Source organism: Macaca thibetana, chromosome 5 (genome assembly GCF_024542745.1).
Source record: "Macaca thibetana thibetana isolate TM-01 chromosome 5, ASM2454274v1, whole genome shotgun sequence".
In the NCBI taxonomy this organism is placed as follows: Eukaryota; Metazoa; Chordata; class Mammalia; order Primates; family Cercopithecidae; genus Macaca; species Macaca thibetana.
Genome location: NC_065582.1, coordinates 86014476 through 86034984, shown reverse-complemented (window position 1 = coordinate 86034984; position 20509 = coordinate 86014476). Strand labels below are relative to the sequence as shown.

Sequence of the window (20509 nt, the reverse complement as noted above, 5' to 3'; positions counted from 1 at the left end):
TTCCGAGGAGGGCCTAGCTACCCGCCGGTTCCCGCGGCTCGGCAGTCCGCCGCGAGCGTACGTCACTCGCCCTCCGCCAATCGGCGCCCGGCAGGTCACCTCTCCTCCCAGGGCCCGCCGCCCAGGCCGAGGCCGCGAGTGCCCGCCGGCCGCTTCCGCTCTCGGCGCAGGCGCTGCAGCTTGGCCAGAACGGAGGGGGCTCAGGAGAGGAGTGGACGCCGCTCGCCAGGATGGTGCTGGAGAGCGTGGCCCGCATCGTGAAGGTGCAGCTCCCCGCATATCTGAAGCGGCTCCCAGTTCCTGAAAGCATTACCGGGTTCGCTAGGCTCACAGGTAATCCTCCCCGATCAGCCAGTCCCCATCCTTGCACGCTTGCCAAGCGGGGGAAGGAGGCGTAAAAATCCTAGGGCCAAGGGGCGGAACGGAGTTCGGCGCCTGGCACGTGATCCCCGCCCGCAGAGGAAGGTGGGCGCGCGCAGGCGCAGCTCTCTGGGGAACGCCTGTGAGGCTGCCTCCAGGTGCTTGAAGTGCCAGTCTTTTGTCCTCGGAGTTGTCTCCGGTGTCATTCCGTGGCAAGATACCAGGTTTTTGCAGAGAAGGTGCTGGAAGGTGCTGAGTTGGGAGCAGGCCAGTCTCTTTCATCTCCTGCCCTGCTCATCGCTCTCTGTAGCGTACTTGTTTATTTTAAAGCGAGATAAGTCGTCGTTATCTAAGGCCTCATGTAACAGGCAGCCCCAGCTATCGGCTGGGTTGTAGCGTCAGCGTGTGGGTTGGGTGGGAGTGTGTGGGAGAGAAATATAGACTTACACGTAACACGTATATGACCGTTTTATTTAGTTACGAAATTAGGAGATAACCTCCATTCCCTCAGGTTAGAATTGACCTATCATGGGGGTATTTGAGGTCACCTCCGTTTCTAGATCCCGGGGCCTGCTGAGGGAACTTAAGTTGGAAGAAAGGTACCTTACCCAAGAAAGTATTCGAAGGCCGGTATGGGGGTGAAATCTTAGAAAATGAATTTTAGTGAATATATGTAACGTTCTATACTTAAGGGCCCTCACTTAACCCACAGAACTCATGAGGATTTCACATCTAAAGGATGAAAATCTCCAGAATGCAGTCAACACTCGGGAGATGGTGTTGAGTTACAAGCATTTCATTGTTAAGAGGGATATTTCTAAACGGAACTCAGACCGAGTTTGGTTGTAAGGGGGATATTTCTAAACGGAACTCAGACCGATGGTGAAGACATCAACAAGTATTGAACTCCTGTGTCCTAGGTTATCAGGGAGTGCAAACATTAATTAAGATAATTCTGAGGTAAATAGGGTTGCTTCGCCGCGAACGTTCTAAAGATCCATAGTACCTGACCTAAAATACAGCAATCGCACCGCTGTCTGGTAGAAGAAAAATAAGATTTGTGTAGACTAAAATATAGAACTGATACCAAATTAACCAAATTAGTGAAGGTTATTGGGAGGTGAATTTCAGTCTAAGGAAGATTTTTTTTTTTAATTAAAGAATGCTTTCCCCAAACAAATGTGGTGCTTTGGTAATAGCCCCTCTCATACATGAAGAAAACAAACAAAAAGACTCTGGTGGTGGGTGGTCGATAGATTTAGAAGGGATAAACTAGATGACAAATTCTCTTCCAAATCTAGAGATCAATAGAATTATGCTCAGACAGCCGCTCTGTTGAGTGGATTGTGAGATTTTAATATTTTTTAAATATTAAGAGTTTTAGTAGAAAATATGCAATTGAATAGAAAGCATGGTAACAATAATAAACATTAAAAAGGAACATCTAAACATCAGAAGCAATGCAAAAGTAAAATAAAATGAAAAACGTTTCACATCAAGTGTTTATAAACATCAAAATCTTTTGATCCTACCAGTTTACTCTGACAGAATTGCAGCAATTCCATACAATTTTGACTTTCCCCACTTCTTTTACTTAAGTAACTTACATATTTTAATGTAATGCTCATTTTTTCCCTGACAACTAAATGCTGATTTTAATTTTAACATCACAATGGGCCTAACTATTCATTCCCTTACAACTGGAAATTAGAAATGTTTCTATTTTTTAAAATTCACTATGTAATAGTTCATTGGCAAGTAAGCAAATACCAGTTGTCATATTTCTCCCTTTTGGATGTCTTCACTTAAATAGCAATACCAGGCCAAAACGGTATTGACCTGGTTTTTGTGACATTTGTACCCTTTTGTCAACTTACCTTCTTACTAATTTGCATAAGTTAACTGTTGAGTTTTTAACGGTCAAAAAAGGAAAACGTCCAATGAATTACGTATATTTTTTCCAGATGGTGGCTGCATTTATATTAGTTTCAATTTTCTGTAAATCAAGTATAATTGAAGAAAATTAGAAAGTATGAAACTAGATTTAATGGCTAGATTTTAGAAGTGTGCTTTCTTTTCTCGAGGATCCCTAGTGTCAACAAATATTTAATTCCTATTAAAGACATTAAGAAAACTCAACCAAAACTTTTTCCCTCTTAAATCAAGAATATATAGTAACTTCCTCTTTAAAGTTGTTAAATATTTAATACGAAGACTGATTCTCAGAAATAATGACCATTCTGAGAAGTATTTTAATAACATACATTTAACTTAAGTCCCATTACAATGTGGCTATAGGTAATAGTTTTCATTTTATTGCTGGTTTGTTTAGGAAACATGAACATACCTGTAATAACTGGTTTATGAAAAAAAAGAGATAGCCCTTTTTGGATTGGACGAAACAATTGCAGGGTTTATTTTGGAGTATTATAGAAGAAAAATTTCAGTGGCTACTTTCGACTCTTGGTCTCCCATTCTGAATAGATTGTAGTAGTTAATGACATTTGGCTTTCTTAAATGAGTTACATGTAGAATCCATAATGTAGACTTTTGTTAAAATAAAAACCTGGAAGACAACTTTTTAGCAATTGTTTAAAGTGTCTAGGAGACCAAAAAATATTTCCATTTTCTCTTATGAAAATTGGAGCAAAAAACAGTAGAGTTCACATTATTATTGCCTACATTTCCTTCACTATTGAAATTAGCTTTTTTTTTTTTTTTAAAGCAATTGACTCTTTTATGATGACTCTGCATTCTTAGAAAACACATGGAGATCTTTAATGACCATATACTAGTTAAGTACAGGCAATTCTTACCTATCAGAAACAACTTATCTATCTTTGTCACATTTTCAAGAGTGAGGCGTTCAAGATAAATTATTGTGAGTATCTAATTTATGTTTAATTTAGGTTTTTGTTTTGTTTTTTTGAGAGGGAGTCTCTGTTGCCAGGCTGGAGTGCAGTGTCAGCTCACTGCAGCCTCTGCCTCCTGGGTTCAAGCAATTCTTCTGCCTCAGCCTCCTGAGTAGCTGGGACTACAGGCGTGTGCCACCATGCCTGGCTAATTTTTTGTATTTTTAGTAGAGATGGAGTTTTACCATGTTGGCCAGTCTCGTCTTGAAACTCCTGACCTCAGGTGATCCGCCTGCCTCGCCCGCCCAAAGTGCTGGGATTACAGGTGCGAGCCACTGCGCCCAGCCCTACCTTAGGTTTTAAGTGGTAATAGTAAAGCCATGCATTAAATGTATTTTATCTTTTCAATAGTTAATAAATAGAAATAATTTCTGTGTTTAGCTACAAATGATAAATGAGAAAATACGTTATAAAATAACCCGCAACCAAGCTGCCAGTGTTATTTTTATGGTATCATAAGATGATATGGCTATATTATATGTAGATGTTTGAAAATTTGAAATGGAAAATTTCTGTTCTAGTTCTATGGAATGTAATTCCTCATTGAGATCCGAGTTTGTCTATAGGTACATTAAAAAAAGTTTTAATAATAGTTTTTATGTGTCTTGAATAGGTGTTATAGCTAGCCTGTATCATTATATATAATAAAAGGTTAAACCTAATTCTGTTTCCCGAAGGAGATACTTCGTTTTAACCGTGTCTAAACTTTCAGAAAATTTATGTTAAAATTGCTAGCTACCATATTAGTCCATTTTCATACTGCTATAAAGAACTGTGCAAGAATGGATAATTTATAAATGAAAGACGTTTAATCGACTCACAGTTCAGCATGGTTGGGGAGACCTCAGTAAACATACAATCATGGAGGAAGGTGAAGGGAAAACAAGGCATTTTCTTCACATCATGGCAGGAAGAAGTAGTGCCGAGCAAAGGAGGAAGAGCCCCTTATAAAACCATCAGATCTCATGAGAACTCACTTAGTATCAAGAACAGCATGGGGGAAACCACACCCATAATCCAATTACCTCCACCTGGTCTTTCCCTTGACACGTGGGGATTATAATTCAAAATGAGATTTCAGTGGGGACACAAAGCCTAACCAAATTAGCTATTCAAGTTGCTTTGAAATTTTCTTTTCTGACTAGATTTTGGCTTTCTTTTTTGAAAAAGGGTTTCACTCTGTTGCCTAGGCTGGAGTGAAGGTGGCATGATCTCGACCCACTCATTGCAGCCTCGACTTTGCAAGCTCAAGCGATCCTCCCACCTCAGCCTCTTGAGTAGCTGGTACTACAAGTGCATGCCACCACATCTGCCTCATTTTTTTGTATCTGTTTTTAGAGGCGGGGTTTTGCCATGTTGCCCAGGCTGGTCTTGAACTCTTGAGCTCAAGCTATCCACCCACCTCAGCCTCCCAAAGTGCTGGAATTACAGGTGTGAGCCACTGCGTGTGGCCTAGATTTTGTTTCTCTGTTGGTGCTGGTTCTTTCTTCCTTTTTGGTCCTGTTATTTATCTTAATAGTGGGATACATGGACGGCTGAGGCAAGATAATTGCTTGAGTCGTGGCACTGCATTCTAGCCTAGGTGGCAGAGCGAAACCATCTCTTAGAAAAAACTGGATAGCATTAGGAGATATAACTAATGTAAATGACAAGTTAATGGGTGCAGCACACCAACATGGCAGATGTATACATATGTAACAAACCTGCACATTGTGCACATGTACCCTAGAACTTAAAGTATAATAATAAATTTTTTTTTTTTATATGGGACCCAAAAGTCATTATGAATATTAGGTCCTTGCTCAGTATTGAGCTTGATAAGAAGATGAACAACTCATATTTAAAAACTGGCAAAACAGGCCAGGTACAGTGGCTCATGCCTTTAATCCCACCACTTTGGGAAACTGAGGCGGGCAGATCACTTGAGGTTGGGAGTTCGAGACTAGCCTGGCCAACATGGTGAAACCCCATCTCTACTAAAAATACAAAAATTAGCTGGGTGTGATAGTGCACATTTGTATTCTCAGCTTCTCAGGAGGCCAAGGCAGGAGAATCATTTGAACCCAGGAGGCGAGGTCACAGTGAGCTGAGATTGTGCCACTGCTCTCCAGCCTGGGTAACAGAGTGAAACTCTGTCTTCAAAAAAAGAAAAAAAAAATTGGCAAAACAGAAAAAAGAACAAAATCTTATCCTTTGCAGCAATATGGATGCAGCTGGAGACCATTATCCTAAGGAGATTAACAGAGAAATAGAAAACCAAATAATACGTACTCTTATAACTGGGAGCTAAACATTGAGTATTCATGGACATGAAGATGGCAATAGTAGACACTGGGAACTGCTAAAGGGGAGGGAAGCAGGAGGCCAGGGTTGAAACTATTGGGTACTATGCTCACTACCTAGGTGAGAGGATCAGTCATACCCCCAACCTCAGCATCACACAATATACTCATGTGACAAACCTGCACGTTTACCCCCTCAACCTAAAATAAAAGTCGAAATTATATTAAAATATTTTAAAAAGGAAATTTGGGCACACGCAAAGGGAGAACACCATGTGAAGATGGAGGCAGCAATTGGGGTGATAGGCCTACAAGCTAAGGGACACCACAGCTTCTCTCTCAGATCCTCCAGAAGGAACCAGCTATGCTGACACCTTGATTTTTGACTTGTCGCCACTAGAACTGTGAGTGAATACGTTTCTGTTGTTTTAAGCTAAAAAAGAAAACGAAAATGCAAGCACAAACACATTGTTCTCTGCAGTTTAGGGAATCCTAGTAGAGACTACTGCTCACATTTATTCTCTCTTCTCTGCTTTAATGCCACTGCCTTAGTTTTATCTCAAACTATTTTCTTCCAGACTATTTCCATGGATTTCCAACAGGTTGTCTTGCCTTGTCTTTTTCCACTAGCCCTCTCCGCTATTCCTGTGGCTCTCTAATCCATCTTCCATCTGATATCAGAGTGACTTCATAGGTGAACAATTTCCTAGTTAGGTTAATATTCATATATTTCAGTGGTTTCCTGTTATACACAGGGTAGATTCCTACTTACCTGTTGAATATCAGAGCTTGTCATCATATGGCACCTGTTTAGTTCTACAGTTCCCTTTCATTAAATTCTGGCAGTACTGTGGTGCTTAGTTTCCCAGACACTTAATGTATGTCATATCTCTGTACCTTTGCCTATGCAGCTTCCTCTGCATGGAATGAAGCTCCTCCTCCCATATTCTCATGAACTTCTGTACTCTTCATCTTTCAGAAACCTATTTAAGTATCAAAACCTGTACAGTTTTTGCTCATCCCAGTAAAGAGTGAATAACTTGTACCTCTGCGTTGCTTCTGTATGATTGCTCATACTACACAGTACTATAATCGTTTTTTATAGGTCTGTATTCCATTCTAAATGGCAAGCTCCTTTCTGATAGGGACTGTGTTTTATAATTTTTGTATCTTCAGTATGTGTCCCATTACTTGACACATGAGAGTGAGGTATTACAATTTTAGAAAGTGCTGAAAGTTTTTTTCTTAAATATTTTAAGTAGTCTTCCTGTATTTTAACTTATACTGTTATTATTCATAAGCCATGAACAAAGGCAAATAAGTCCAGACCTTGTAGGAATTATCTCAAATGCCAGTTTATTGGAGTACAAACTCAGTTAGGCTAAAACTTACTGAAGTCTTGGTTTATGTAAGTCTCTGTTAAAGGGTAGGGAGTTAGGAATTTTTTGTTTAGTTGGGGAGGAGACAAATATTTACCTAATTATATAGTTTTAAGGCAGAATGCATAAATAGTTTGATTTGTGTTCTGTAGTTTTTACTGAGTGGGTTCCTACTTCATTCATTTCTCCCAACAATCCTATGAAGTTAGGAGACTCTTTACTTTTCTCTGTGCCTTGAAAATTCTGTTCTCAAGTGCTTGAGCTCCTGGCTTCTCATTCTTTAGGTTTCTGCTTAAAGGTTCTTTTTTCAGAAATCTTCCCTGACCCCTTACCTAAAATTGCAGCCAACCTACTGCTTTGCCTCAGGTTAGTTTTTCTCTTATGTCATCCTTTATTTCCTTTATAACAGTTACTACAGTCTGTGATCATCTTGTTTATTCACTTGTTTATTGTCTCTCTCCTCTGAAATATATACCCTATGAGAGAAGGGACCTTATCTAACTATTAGCTGGTATCCCCACATAGTGCAGTTTGTGGAGTGTGGTGGGTACTAAGTAAATACTGTTGAACAAATGAACTTACATTTGTTATTCCTGCTTTACAGACAAAGGAAGCCTGGTTCCAAGTATATGAAAATCTGGATTTACACCACAGATAAACTGAATTAGTTGTTTACTGAAGTCCTATTCTGTGCAAATTACTAAGCACTGGTTACATAGAGATAAATAAGACAGCTACTGTATTTGCAGTTAGCACAGTATCTCTACATAGTAGGTGTATTAGTCTGTTTTCACACTGCTATAAAGATACTACTCAAGAGGCCAGGTGCTGTGGCTCACACCTGTAATCCCAGCACTTTGAGAGGCCGAGGTAGGCAGATCACGAGGTCAGGAGATCAAGACCATCCTGGTCAACATGGTGAAACCCTGTCTGTACTAAAAATACAAAAAAATTAGCTGGGTGTGGTGGTGCACACCTGTGATCCCAGCTACTCAGGAGGCTGAGGCAGGAGAATCACTTGAACCCATGAGGCAGAGATTGCAGTGAGCTAAGATCGCGCCACTGCACTCCAGCCTGGTGACAGAGTGAGACTCCATCTGAAAAAAAAAAAAAAAAAAAAATAATAACCAAGAGTGGGTAATTTATAAAGGAAAGAGTTTTAGTTGACTCACAGTTCTGCATGGGTAGGTAGGCCTTAGGAAACTTACAGTCATGGTGGAAGGGAATGCAGACACCTTCTTCACAAGGCAGCTGGATAGAGAAGAGTGAGGAGTGAAAGGACAAGAGCTCCTTATAAAACCAGATCTCATGCGAACAGCATGGAGAAACTACCCCCATGATCCAATCACCTCTCACCAGTTTCCTCCCTCAACATGTGGAAATTATGGGGATTATAAGAGGTGAGATTTCGGTGGGGACACAGAGCCAAGCCATATTATTCCATACCTGGCCCCTCCCAAATTTCACATCCATTTTGCATTTCAAAACCAATCATGCCTTCCTGACAGTCCTCCAGAGTCTTAATTCATTTCATCATTAACTCAAAAGTTCACAATACAAAGTCTCATCTGAAACAAGGCAAGTCCCTTCCACCTATGAGCCAGTAAAATAAAACACAAGTTAATTCCTTTTAAGATACAATGGCAGTACAGGCATTGGGTAAAAACACGTATTCCAAATGGGCGAAATTGGCCAAAACAAAGAGGCCACAGGACCCATGCAAGTCTGAAATCCAGTGGGGTAGTCATTAAATCATAAAGTTCCAAAATGTTCTCCCTTGACCCCGTGTCACATCTGGAGCACACTGATGCCAGGGTAGGCTCCCATGGCCTTGGGCAGCTCCTTCATGGGCTGGCATTGAATGCAGCTTTTCTGGATGCATGAGGCAAGCTGTTGTTAGATCTACCATTCTGGGGTCTGGAGCAGGTAGCTGCCTTCTCACAGGTCCACTAGGCAGTGACCCAGTGGGGACTATGTGTGAGGGCTCCAACCCCACATTTCCCCTTTGCACTGCCCTAGCAGAGGTTCTCCATGAAGGCTCCATCCCTGCAGTAGACTTCTGCCTGGACATCCAGGTGTTTTCATACATCCTTTGAAATCTAGGGTGAAGTTCCCAAACCTCAATTCTAGACTTCTGTGCACCCGCAGGCCCAACACCACATGGAAGTCACCAAGGCTTGGGGATTGCACCCTCTAAAGCAATGGCCCAAGCTGTATGTTGGCTTCTTTTAGCTATGGCTGGGACACAGGGCATCAAGTCCCACTACTGCACAAAGCAGCAAAGCCCTGGGCCAGACCCACAAAACCATTTTTTCCTTCTAGGCCTCTGGGCCTGTTAAGGAAGGGCCTGATGTGAAGACCTCTGACATGCCCTGGAGACATTTTCCGCATTGTCTTGGTAATTAATATTTGGCTCCTTGTAACTTACGCAGATTTCCGTAGCCAGCTTGAATTTCTCCCCACAAAATGGGTTTTTCTTTCTTTTTTTTTTTTTTTTGGCAGGGGAGGGACAGAGTCTCCCACTGTCACCCAGGCTGCAATACAGTGACACGATCTCAGCTTGCTGCAGCCTCCGCCTCCTGGGTTCAAGTGATTCTCCTGCCTCAGCCTCCCGAGTAGGTGGGACTACAGGCACATTTTGTATTTTTAGTAGAGATGGGGTTTTACCATGTTGGCCAGGATGGTCTCGATCTTTTGACCTCATGATTCACCCTCTCAGCCTTCCAAAATGCTGGGATTACAGGCGTGAGCCACCAGTACCCAGCTGGGTTTTTCTTTTCTATTGCATTGTCAGGCTGCAAATTTTCCAAACTTTTATGCTCTGCTTCCCTTTAAACCTAAGTTCCTATTTCAGATCGTCTCTCTCTCAAGTTAAAGGTTTCATAACTCTCTTGGGCAGGCACAAAATGCCATCAGTCTGTTTGCTAAAGCATAGCAAGAGTGACCTTTGTTCCATTTCCCAATAAGTTCCTCATCTCCATCTGAGACGACGTCCTTGATGCTATTGTGCATATCACTAGCAGCATTTTCGTCAAAACCATTCAACAAATCTCTAGGAAGTTCCAAACTTCCCACATGTTACTGTCTTCTGAGCACTCCAAAGTGTTCCAACCTCTGCCAGTTACCCAGTTCCAAAATTGCTTCCACATTTTCAGGGTGTCTTGATAGCAGTACCCAACTCTCTGTTGTAGCAATTTACTGTATTTTCACACTGCCATAAAATAAATAAAAACATAAAAATACTACCCCAAACTGGGTAATTTATAAAAGAAATAAGTTTAATTGACTCACAGTTACGCATGACTAGGGAGACCTCAGGAAAGTTACAATTATGGTGGAAGGGGCACCTTCTTCACAAGGAGGCAGGAGAGAAGAGTGAAGAGCAAAGCAGGAAGAGCCCATTTTAAAACCAGATCTCATGAGAACTCACTATCAGGAAAAAAGCATGGTGGAGATTGCCTTGATTATCTAATCACCACCCACCAGGTTCCTCCCTTGATGTGGGGATTATGGGGATTACAATTTGAGATGAGATTTGGAAGGGGACACAGAGCCAAACCATATTAGTAGATACTTAATAATTATATAGTAAATATTTAATTTTATAGTAATAATTGTATAGTAAAAAACTGTTTAACGAGAAATTGATTTCTTCTTTCAGAAAATGTTTAGTAAGCACTTAATAAAAATCAGAAAGGGGGGATTGACTGGAAAGGTACTACAAGAGCAAACTTTCTGGGGCAATGGAAATATATTTTGTCTTAGGTGGTGTTTATAGGTCCATATAGTTCCAAACTCATCAAACTGAGTGCTTACCAACACAGAGCTTGGCCAGGTGCCGTGGCTCATGCCTGTAATCTCAGCACTTTGGGAGGCTGAGGCAGGCAGATGGGAGTTTGAGAGTCTGGCCGACATGTGAAACCCCATCTCTACTAAAAATACAAAAATTAGCAGGGCGTTTGGCAGGCGTCTGTAATCCTAGTGACTCGGGAGGCTGAGTCAGGAGAATCGCTTGAACCTGGGAGGCAGAGGTTGCAGTGAGCCAAGATCATGCCACTGCACTCCAGCCTGGACAACAGAGTGAGACTCCATCTCAAAAAAGAAAAACACACACACACACACACACAAAAAACTCAATAAAGTGAACTGTAAATTACACTTCAAACAAAAGTAAGTTAAATAAATTGAGCCAGACATTATATAGGCACTGGGGACACAGGTGATCAGACAAATAAAGTCCCTGCCCTTGTATCTCTCTTTTTCTTTTCTTTTTTTTTGTTTTCTTCTTCTTCTTCTTTTTTTTTTTGTTTTGGAGACAGTCTCTTCTCTGTCTCCCAGGCTGGAGTGCAGTGGTGAGATCTGGCCTCACTGCCACCTCTGCTTCCGAGATTTAAGTGATTCTCCTGCCTCAGCCTCCTGAGTAGCTGGGATTATAGGCACATGCCACCACGCCCAGCTAATTTTTTGTATTTTTAGTAGAGACGGGATTTCACCATGTTGGCCAGGCTCGTCACAAACTCCTGACTTCAAGTGATCTGCCCACCTCAGCCTCCCAAAGTGCTGGGATTACAGGCGTGAGCCACCACACCCGGCCCCCTTGTATCTCTTATATTGTGATCGGGGAACATGATATGTAGATGCAGCCATTAAAATTTATGTTTCCAACTGATATTAAGAAATTGGGGAAATAATATAATAATCTGACATACCATTAAGTAAAAAATACAATATAACCTTATTTTTAAAGCATTTACAGCCTATGTATTTACATACTGAAAAAGAGATAAATTTACCACATAAATCAATGTTATTTTTTTATAATCCTAAAACAAAAATAAATGTATGCTGAATAAAATACATCATTTTATACAAAAATTTGCTTGGTGTGGTGGCGCACGTCTATAATCCCAGCTATTTGGGTGGCTGAGGCACAGGAATCGCTTGAACCCAGGAGGCAGAGGTTGCAGTGAGCCAAGATCATGCCACTGCACTCCAGCCTGGGTGACAGAGTGAGACTGCCTCGTTAAAAAAACAAACAAACAAACAAATTATTTTGAATTATTTTATTTGGTCAGGCATGGTGGCTCACACCTGTAATCCCAGCACTTTGAGAGGCCAAGGTGGGCTGATCATCTGAGGTCAGGAGCTTGAGACCAACCTGAGCAACAGGGTGAAACCCCATCTCTACTAAAATACAAAAATTGGCCAGGCGTGGTGGCATGCACCTATAATCTCAGCTATTCGGGAGGTCACTGAGGCACAAGAATCGCTTGAACCCGGGTGGTGGAGGTTGCAGTGAGCTGACACTGCATTTCAACCTGGGCAACAGAGTGAGACTCTGTCTTAAAAAAAAAAAATTATTTTATTTTGCACATTATTTACAGTTAGTAATATTTTCCTTTCAAAGTATCTAAAATATCTGTAATAGCTGAACATATATCAAACAGATCCAATGAGACTAGCACAGTTTAAATTTTTTTTTAAGTTTCTTGATTTTTCTGTATTTTATCTTTCTTCATATAAAATCAGCCTTAATTGACAGAGAAATATTCTACATACCCATTCATATGTGGGAGCTAAAAAAGTTGATCTCATGGAGATAGTCAAATAGTAGTTACCAGAGGCTAGGAAGGGTAGGGAACAGAAAATGAAGAGAGGTTGGTTAATGGGCACTATAGTACAGTTATCCAGGAAAAGTTCTAGTATTCAACAGCATAATAGGGTGACTATTGTTACCAGTAATTTTAGTGTATATTTCAGAATAGCTAGGAGAGAAAATTTGGAATGTTCTCAATATAAATAAATGATAAATGAGGTGACGAATATCCCAATTACACTGATTTGATCATTACACATTGTATGCATGTATCAAAATATCACATGTACTCCATAAATATGTACAGTTATTATGTATCAGTACAAAAGTCAGTACAAAAAAATCAAGCGTGGTGGCTTATGCCTGTAATCCCAAGACTTTGGGAGGCTGAGGCAGGCGGGTCACTTGAGGTCAGGAGTTTGAGACCAGCCTGGCCAACATAGTGAAACCCCATCTCTACTAAAAATACAAAAATTAGCCAGACGTTGTGGTGTGCTCCTGTAGTTTCAGTTACTTGGGAGGCGGAGGCAGGAGGATAGCTTAACCCTGGGAGGTGGAGGTTGCAGTGAGCCAAGAGTGCACCACTGCACTCCAGCCTGGGCAATGGAAGTGAAACCCTGTCTCAAAAATAAATAAATAATACAGTTAACTGCAAATGCCATGTGAGTTTAGAAAAAGTCATGATAGTAAATATCATTTTAATGTAGTTAGTGAATAAATTCAAGTAGGTAAGCATTTGCATATTCAGACGTTGGAAGGAATAGTGGAAAAGGTAAGTCTTAGGTATGTTAATGTTGATCCAAGTGTGCCTGACTCGTGTCATTACAGTAGATTTTCCTGGTGCATTGAAAAGAAATAATTTCATATCTAGGTTTTAGAGGACCTGCGTAAACACAAACTTTGAATTTTGCATTCAGTATAGTTAATTGGATTTAAGGATGTTTGTCTCCAGGTTAACTACTGGGATTGGCACACGTGTCCACATGCAGAGTAGTTAATCTTGTGCAACCAGTTTAAGTTTTTTTATACTTATGAACTTTTAAAAAAAATTTAGTGCCTACAACTTTATTTGTTCCAGTGATATTTGTACTTGGCGGGCTATCAAGTTACGATGCTCTTGGCCATTTTTGCTTCTGTTTTTCTATTTCACCTTATACCTAGGATAAGTACCAGTGTGGCTATTGCAAGGAACTCTGCTTATTCTTTCAACATGCAACTTTAGGGACTAGGAGGGAGTTCATTTTGTGTTGTCAGTAGGTACAGTATCTAGGACAGTGAATCCTGTAAGTTCAAATGTATAATTAAGTGAAAAGTTGACCTTGAGATTGTCCTTTTCTCTGACCAAAAATGAATAAAGGCTTTTGAAATACATAAAAATAATAAAGAAATAATAATTTGAAAAAAAAAAGTAAAAATAAATAAATAAACAAGGTTGTCATCTTTACATTTGCATTCACTTGCATTTTGATAAATTTAAGCTTTTATGACTTCTAAAATATTGTAATATATACAATAATACTTAATGTTATTCCACATTGAACAAACATTTAAACTGCTGTTTCAAGTTACATACTGGATACCGGGGCCAAATGCGAGCTAAGACATTCATTGCCTAGAAGATAAGTGTAAATACAAATTACAGAACAATATGGTGAGTGAGAAAGTAAGTGACATTTGTGCTTGTTCATTCCATCTGTAAGTCAGTCATTAAACATATATGAGGCATCTACTTTGTGCCGTGAAGAGTAGAACAGAATTTCTTTTCTCATAGATTTATAGAAGAGACAACTTTAGAAACAAGTAATTACAGTAGTGTGGTAGCAGAAACATGAGGAATGCAGCTTGGAAACACAGGAGGAAGTGATTGATTCTGCTTTGTGAAATTGAGGAAGACCTCAGGAAGAAGTAATATTTGACTCTAGTCTTGAAGGGTCTATGCAAATTAGTCAGATAAAACAGAAGGAACTCCATGTGCAGAGAACTCAGAAAGGCTGCTTACTAGACAATAGCCTTGACTGGCTTCAGGTACATGAAGAGACCATATTTGTGGGAGTTGAAGCTGGAAAGGTAGTCTTGCCATTCTGCGGAAATGGCACTTTATAGAGCCAATGATCTGTAGCAGCACTGTCCAGTAAAACTTTGTGGTAATGGAAATGTACTCTGTACTGTTCAATATGGTAGTCACTAGTCACATGTAGCTAGCTATTGAGCCTCTGAAAGGTGACCAGTGTGTCTTAGAAACAGTGTTTTACATTTTACTTAATTTTAGTTTATTTACATGTGAATAGACACGTGGTTTTTTTGGTTTTGTTTTGTTTTTGAGATGGAGTCTTGCTCTTGTTGCCCAGGCTGGAGTGCGATGGCACAATCTTGGCTCACTGCAACCTCTGCCTCCTGGGTTCAAGCAATTCTCCTCCCTCGGCCTCCCAAGTAGGTGGAATTACAGGCGCCTGCGATAATTTTTTGTATTTTTATTAGAGATGGGGTTTTGCCATGTTGGCCAGGCTGGTCTCGAACTCCTAACCTTGTGATCCACCCTCCTCAGCCTCCCAAAGTGTTGGGATTATAGGCGTGAGCCACCACACCCAGCCCATATGTGTATATTAACCACGTTTTCAATTTTCTGTATTTTATTATGCTTTAATATTTTTTAGGGGCCTTGTTGGCTGTGGAGACTATTTAATTCCTAGAGATATTAAATAACTTGCCTGTGAGCATGCCTTTCATATGCAAACCAACCAATCCAAAACCCATGCCCCCAACCACCTCCTTTATCTAATCCCTTACACATGAAGTCAGTATCTCTCCTGTCCTAAATCACCCCAGGGATAGGTAGAAGACAACTAGGGACCATTACAGAACCCACTGAAATTATTCAAGCTACCCAGTCCTAAACAGTTTCCTGCCTTGCCTTTTCCATGGAAACCACAATAAAGGCCTGTGCCCATGCTTTTTCCCTTTCCTCTTTCTTCCTCCTGATCAACCCTAGTACCTTCTCATGTGGCCCTGCATTGCATAGTGTATCTCTTCCTCTTGGGAACTATAAGTAATAAACTGTTATTTCAAGACAGTTTCTACAAGTCTATTGGGTACAAATCTAACAGTATGGCTAGTGGTGCCCATATTGAGTAGCACAGATCTTATACGTAGGCCCCCTTCTCCCCCAAAAAACAGTTCTGTGTCATCTCCAGAGCTTTAGTTCACTCAAAGTACCTATTTGGAGTGTCTCCACTTTGGTTATGAGAATGTAACAGCCAACATGGCAGATGAAGTTCATACTTTTACAGAGTTTTATTCTGGTAACTACAAGATTATATTCTCGAAGATTTTTGCCATATAGCATTGTCAAGTTATTTGGCAAAATATTTTTTCCAAAGAAGTTGCTTGTACTTCCTCACCAATCTCTATAATCTCTGAATAAAAGCTACCATTTATTGTGTCTTCTTTGCCAGCCACTCTTACAGCTGCTATCTATGCAAATGGTAGATAAATAGGTTTTTTCATTTAGATTTCTTTGGCATGATGTTATATCAAAAATAATTCCATTTTGGAAGGGTTCATATTAAGTCTTTCTTTCAATAGTTAAATAGTACTATTATCTCTTGAGAGTAGTTTTACCAAGAGAGGAACAGATTTTAATTTTAGATCTATTGGGTTTCATTCATGATAACTGACAACAGGCTTTGGATTTAGGCTGTCCTGGACTAAACCTGCTTAGGCTATAGTTTTCTCACATGTAAAATGGGGATAATAATGATACCTACCACATATAGTTGTTTAAGCTAACATAGTGTTAAATGAGCTAGGGCCATTATACTCTTAGCATAATCTGTTCATTTATCTTTAATGTTTATTAGCATGCGTTAGCATATTATTTCCTGTTTTTCTCTTTTCTCAACTAAGCTATTTCTACATAGTGCCTAGCAAGGTATCAAAATAGGCATTCAGTGAAGGAAGTTAACTGATAATTCTATAAGAACAGAAAGGAGCCCATCAGAGGCAGGGCGCTAGCAGACATTTGATAAATGTGTGTTGAAACATTTATCTTGGTTTCCTGGTATGGGGAACTATTGCATAGGCATAGGGACTATTGCATTTATATCACTTATATTCTCTGTCCCCTTAAGACAGACTGGGTACTCCAAAAGGCTTTAAGTGAAGTTTATGGAATGAGATGTATCTTAAAATGAGAACATTCAACATAGAAAGCTTCAATTTATTCTTTAAAATAGTAGCTTTTACACAACATTTCAGTGCTCTTTAGCAACATTTACCAAAAATGTACCTTAAAGCATCAGAGGACATGTTCTCTCTGATAATATGAATCAGTGGTAAAAATTTTGCAGATATTCTGTAGTATGATTTTAGATATAGTATTAAGGAGATAAAAGTTAAAATGTTTTCTTAACCTATAAAATATATCATACATTGAATTTTGTTTATAGTTATAGTAATCATAATTTCTAAAATAAAAATAGACAAACACAAATAGACTTGATGTAGACAATGAGATAGGATATTTGAAATGGAACCTATTTCTTTTTTTTTTTTTTTTTTTCTTTTTTTTTTGAGACGGAGTCTCACTCTGTTGCCCCGGCTGGAGTGCAGTGGCCAGATCTCAGCTCACTGCAAACTCCGCCTCCCGGGTTCACGCCAGTCTCCTGCCTCAGCCTCCCGAGTAGCTGGGACTACAGGCGCCCGCCACCACGCCCGGCTAGTTTTTTGTATTTTTTAGTAGAGACGGGGTTTCACCGTGTTAGCCAGGATGGTCTTGATCTCCTGACCTCGTGATCCGCCCGTCTCAGCCTCCCAAAAGTGCTGGGATTACAGGCTTGAGCCACCGCGCCCGGCCGGAACCTATTTCTGAAAGTTAGGTTTCTGGTTTCACTGGTCTCAAATTATAAATAAAATAAGGTGGTCTTTGGTAGAACTGGCTTTATTGTGTTATTCACAGTTTTATGGATCCATTAGAAAGGAATTAATGTGAAAAGTAACAGATAAAGAATAAGCTCAAGGATGAAACTAGACATGCTATTTTGAATTCTTTTCCAAGAGCACTGCAGATTCTGACAAATCTACATATTTAGTTTCAGAATGGCTTCGGTTATTGCCTTTCCTTGGTGTACTCGCACTTCTTGGCTACCTTGCAGTTCGTCCATTCCTCCAGAAGAAAAAACAACAGAAGGATAGCTTGATTAATCTTAAAATACAAAAGGAAAATCCGAAAGTAGTGAATGAAATAAACATTGAAGATTTGTGTCTTGCTAAAGCAGCTTATTGCAGGTGTTGGCGTTCTAAAACGGTAAGATGTCTGTTTACATGTACACGAAAATTTTGCAGTGCTAGGATTGTTTTGCCTCTTAAATTCCCAGTTTTGAAGTTCTTTAAGATGAAAGAATTTTCTGTAACATTTGATATTGAAAGACCATATTCCTAAATTGAAGTTTTCATGTCATGATAGATACTACCTACATTAGAAAAGTTGGAACAGCAAAGAAAAATAAAAATCTCATGCTTTCACAATGTTTGGCATTTATCTAGAGTAACACGTATTTTAAAATACACATTCTTTGAGAGATGACATAAGGTTTAGTGGAAGAAAGCTTTGGTGTCATAGTAAATAGTGGTCAAATACGATACTTGTCACAGTATGAGTTTGGTTGGACAAGTTACTTAATTTTTAATCTCTAATCTTCAGAGTTAGTTTGTTTTAACCTGATACATCAACATTACATATTTTTGAGAAGTGAGATGATGTATGTAAACTGCTTTAATAATGTGAGTTAGTAAATGATAGCCTCAATTATAGATGATTTTTAATGTGGGAAGGAGTTTGGAGTGATAAGTACTGTAAGTAGTTGACAAAATCTGTTTTCTTGTACTTGGTCATAGATTATTTGAGGTTTTAAGTACAGTATTGTTCATCACAGCTTTGTAATAGCAAAATTTCTATAAACTAAATATCTGATAAAAGGGAAACGATCATGTTTTTAAAGTATGTATAATGACATGAGATCCTGATATAACATAAGTAAGAAAGCATATTACAGTATGATCCCAATTTTGTTTAAAAAATGAATACACACAGGCCAGGCGCAGTGGCTCACACCTATAATCCCAGCACTTTGGGAGGCCGAGGCAGGCGGATCACAAGGTTAAGGTTTCAAGAACAGTCTGACTAGCATGGTGAAACCCCGTCTCCACTAAAAAATACAAAAAAAATTAGCCAGGCATGGTGGCATGTGCCTGTAATCCCAGCTACTCAGGAGGCTGAGGCAGGAGAATCGCTTGAACCCGGGAGGCAGAGGTTGCAGTGAGCCGAGATCATACCACTGCACTGCAGCCTGGGCGACAGGGCGAGACTCTGTCTCACAAAAAACAGGAAAAAAACAATACACACAGTAAATGCAGAGGGAAAAATATACCAAACTGTTAATTATTATTACCTATATCTGGATGGGTTATGAGTAAATTTTTTAAAATTTATTTTTATTTATTTTTGCGGGGGACAGAGTCTTGCTCTGTCACTCAGGCTGGAGTGCAATGGCATGATCTCGGCTCACTGCAACCTCTACCTCCTGGGTTCAAGGAATTCTCCCAGCTTAGCCTCCCAGGTATCCAAGACACAGGCACACACCACCATGCCCAGCTAACTTTTGTATTTTTAGTTAGAGATGGGCTTTTGCCATGTTGGCCAGACTGGTCTTGAACTCCTGACGTCAAGTGATTTGTCCATCTCTGCCTCCCAAAGTGTTGGGATTACAGGCGTGAGCTACTGCATCCAGCCTAAAATATATTTTTGCTTTCAAAAATTGTGTGGTATGCATGAGTTTTATAGCAAGAAAAAATTATAATTTATTTTGAATTAAATTCCATTTTTTTAAAATTAAGCAGTAGGTGAGCTCGAAATTTAAACTCCACAAATGGCCAAGAACTTATTTGATTCCCTTTTAAACCTATTGTCTGTTTTAGTCAATCATATGGAATCATTCACAGGTTTTTATTTAAAATCTAAACCAAATAATGAAGTAACTGTTTAAATTGTTAGATTTTGAATATGGTTCAGTTGGATATAGAATGTAACTATTACTCAGGAAAACGATCTGATTTTTTTAGCAAGTGATATGCTTTCTTTCTGAGAGCATTTCACAAATGTTTCTACCTAATGAATCATATTTTAAAAATAACACTTGTAATTCTTTTTTCTTTTTAGTTTCCTGCCTGCGATGGTTCACATAATAAACACAATGAATTGACAGGAGATAATGTGGGTCCACTAATACTGAAGAAGAAAGAAGTATAATAATAATATTATAACAATATTTTCTCATTCTTTGTGTATAGAAAATTTTAAAATGGTGGTCTTAATTAGTACTACCGGTTGAACAATTATCTCTTCCAATTTATTTTCTTGCTGCACTGCACTACTGTTTGTATTTGATCCTTTGTATATTCAGTCACTTAATTAGAAATTAAATTGTCAAGCCTCTTATTCTGACTTCAAAGAATTAATGTATCTTCCAACAATAAAATCACTTCTGATTTTAATTTAGGAAAACCTAAATTGTGGCTATGGATCCAAAGCTGTTTGTTTCTTTGAATATCAATATTTTCAACAGGATCTTCTATTTAAAATTCCCACCTACATTGTTAAATATATTCTTTTTTATATCTCTTTTGGTTTTGATAATCTGAAGTGTGTTTTTCTTCTTTTGGCTTCCCAAACTTCATTTGTTTAGATGAATTAAGAAAAATATTGCCATCAAGAATTACTTGTGTTTTCACAGAGATAGACTCTACTTTATAGAGATTGTTGTGTATTTAATATGAATATCCTAACTTTAGAAAAGAAGTAAACTGGATATAAAAAGTTCCATTGAGGAACAGTTATTTACAGCATAAAAGATTTGTTTACTTTACAAAAGGCTTGTGTCTGTGTGTGTGTATATATTTTAAACTATTTGACTCAGTGACAGCTGG

The 20509-nt window shown here is 39.2% G+C and overlaps 1 protein-coding gene across 1 annotated transcript; it reads left to right on the top strand.

Annotated features, from left to right (window-relative positions):
- Positions 1 to 98: 98 nt before the first annotated feature.
- On the top strand, positions 99 to 20078 carry CISD2 (CDGSH iron sulfur domain 2). The gene is made up of 3 exons (XM_050791937.1): positions 99 to 333; positions 17617 to 17831; positions 19743 to 20078. Exons 1-3 carry the CDS (start codon positions 231 to 233, stop codon positions 19830 to 19832), a joined length of 408 nt encoding a protein of 135 aa, XP_050647894.1. The 5' UTR covers positions 99 to 230; the 3' UTR covers positions 19833 to 20078.
- The last annotated feature ends 431 nt before the right edge of the window (positions 20079 to 20509 follow it).

Coding starts and splice junctions, on each gene's coding strand:
- CISD2 (XM_050791937.1), top strand. CDS start 231: ATGGTGCTGGAGAGCGTGGCCCGCATCGTGAAGGTGCAGCTCCCCGCA. Junction 334..17,616: donor CGGGTTCGCTAGGCTCACAG/GTAATCCTCCCC, acceptor CTACATATTTAG/TTTCAGAATGGCTTCGGTTA. Junction 17,832..19,742: donor GGTGTTGGCGTTCTAAAACG/GTAAGATGTCTG, acceptor TTTTCTTTTTAG/TTTCCTGCCTGCGATGGTTC.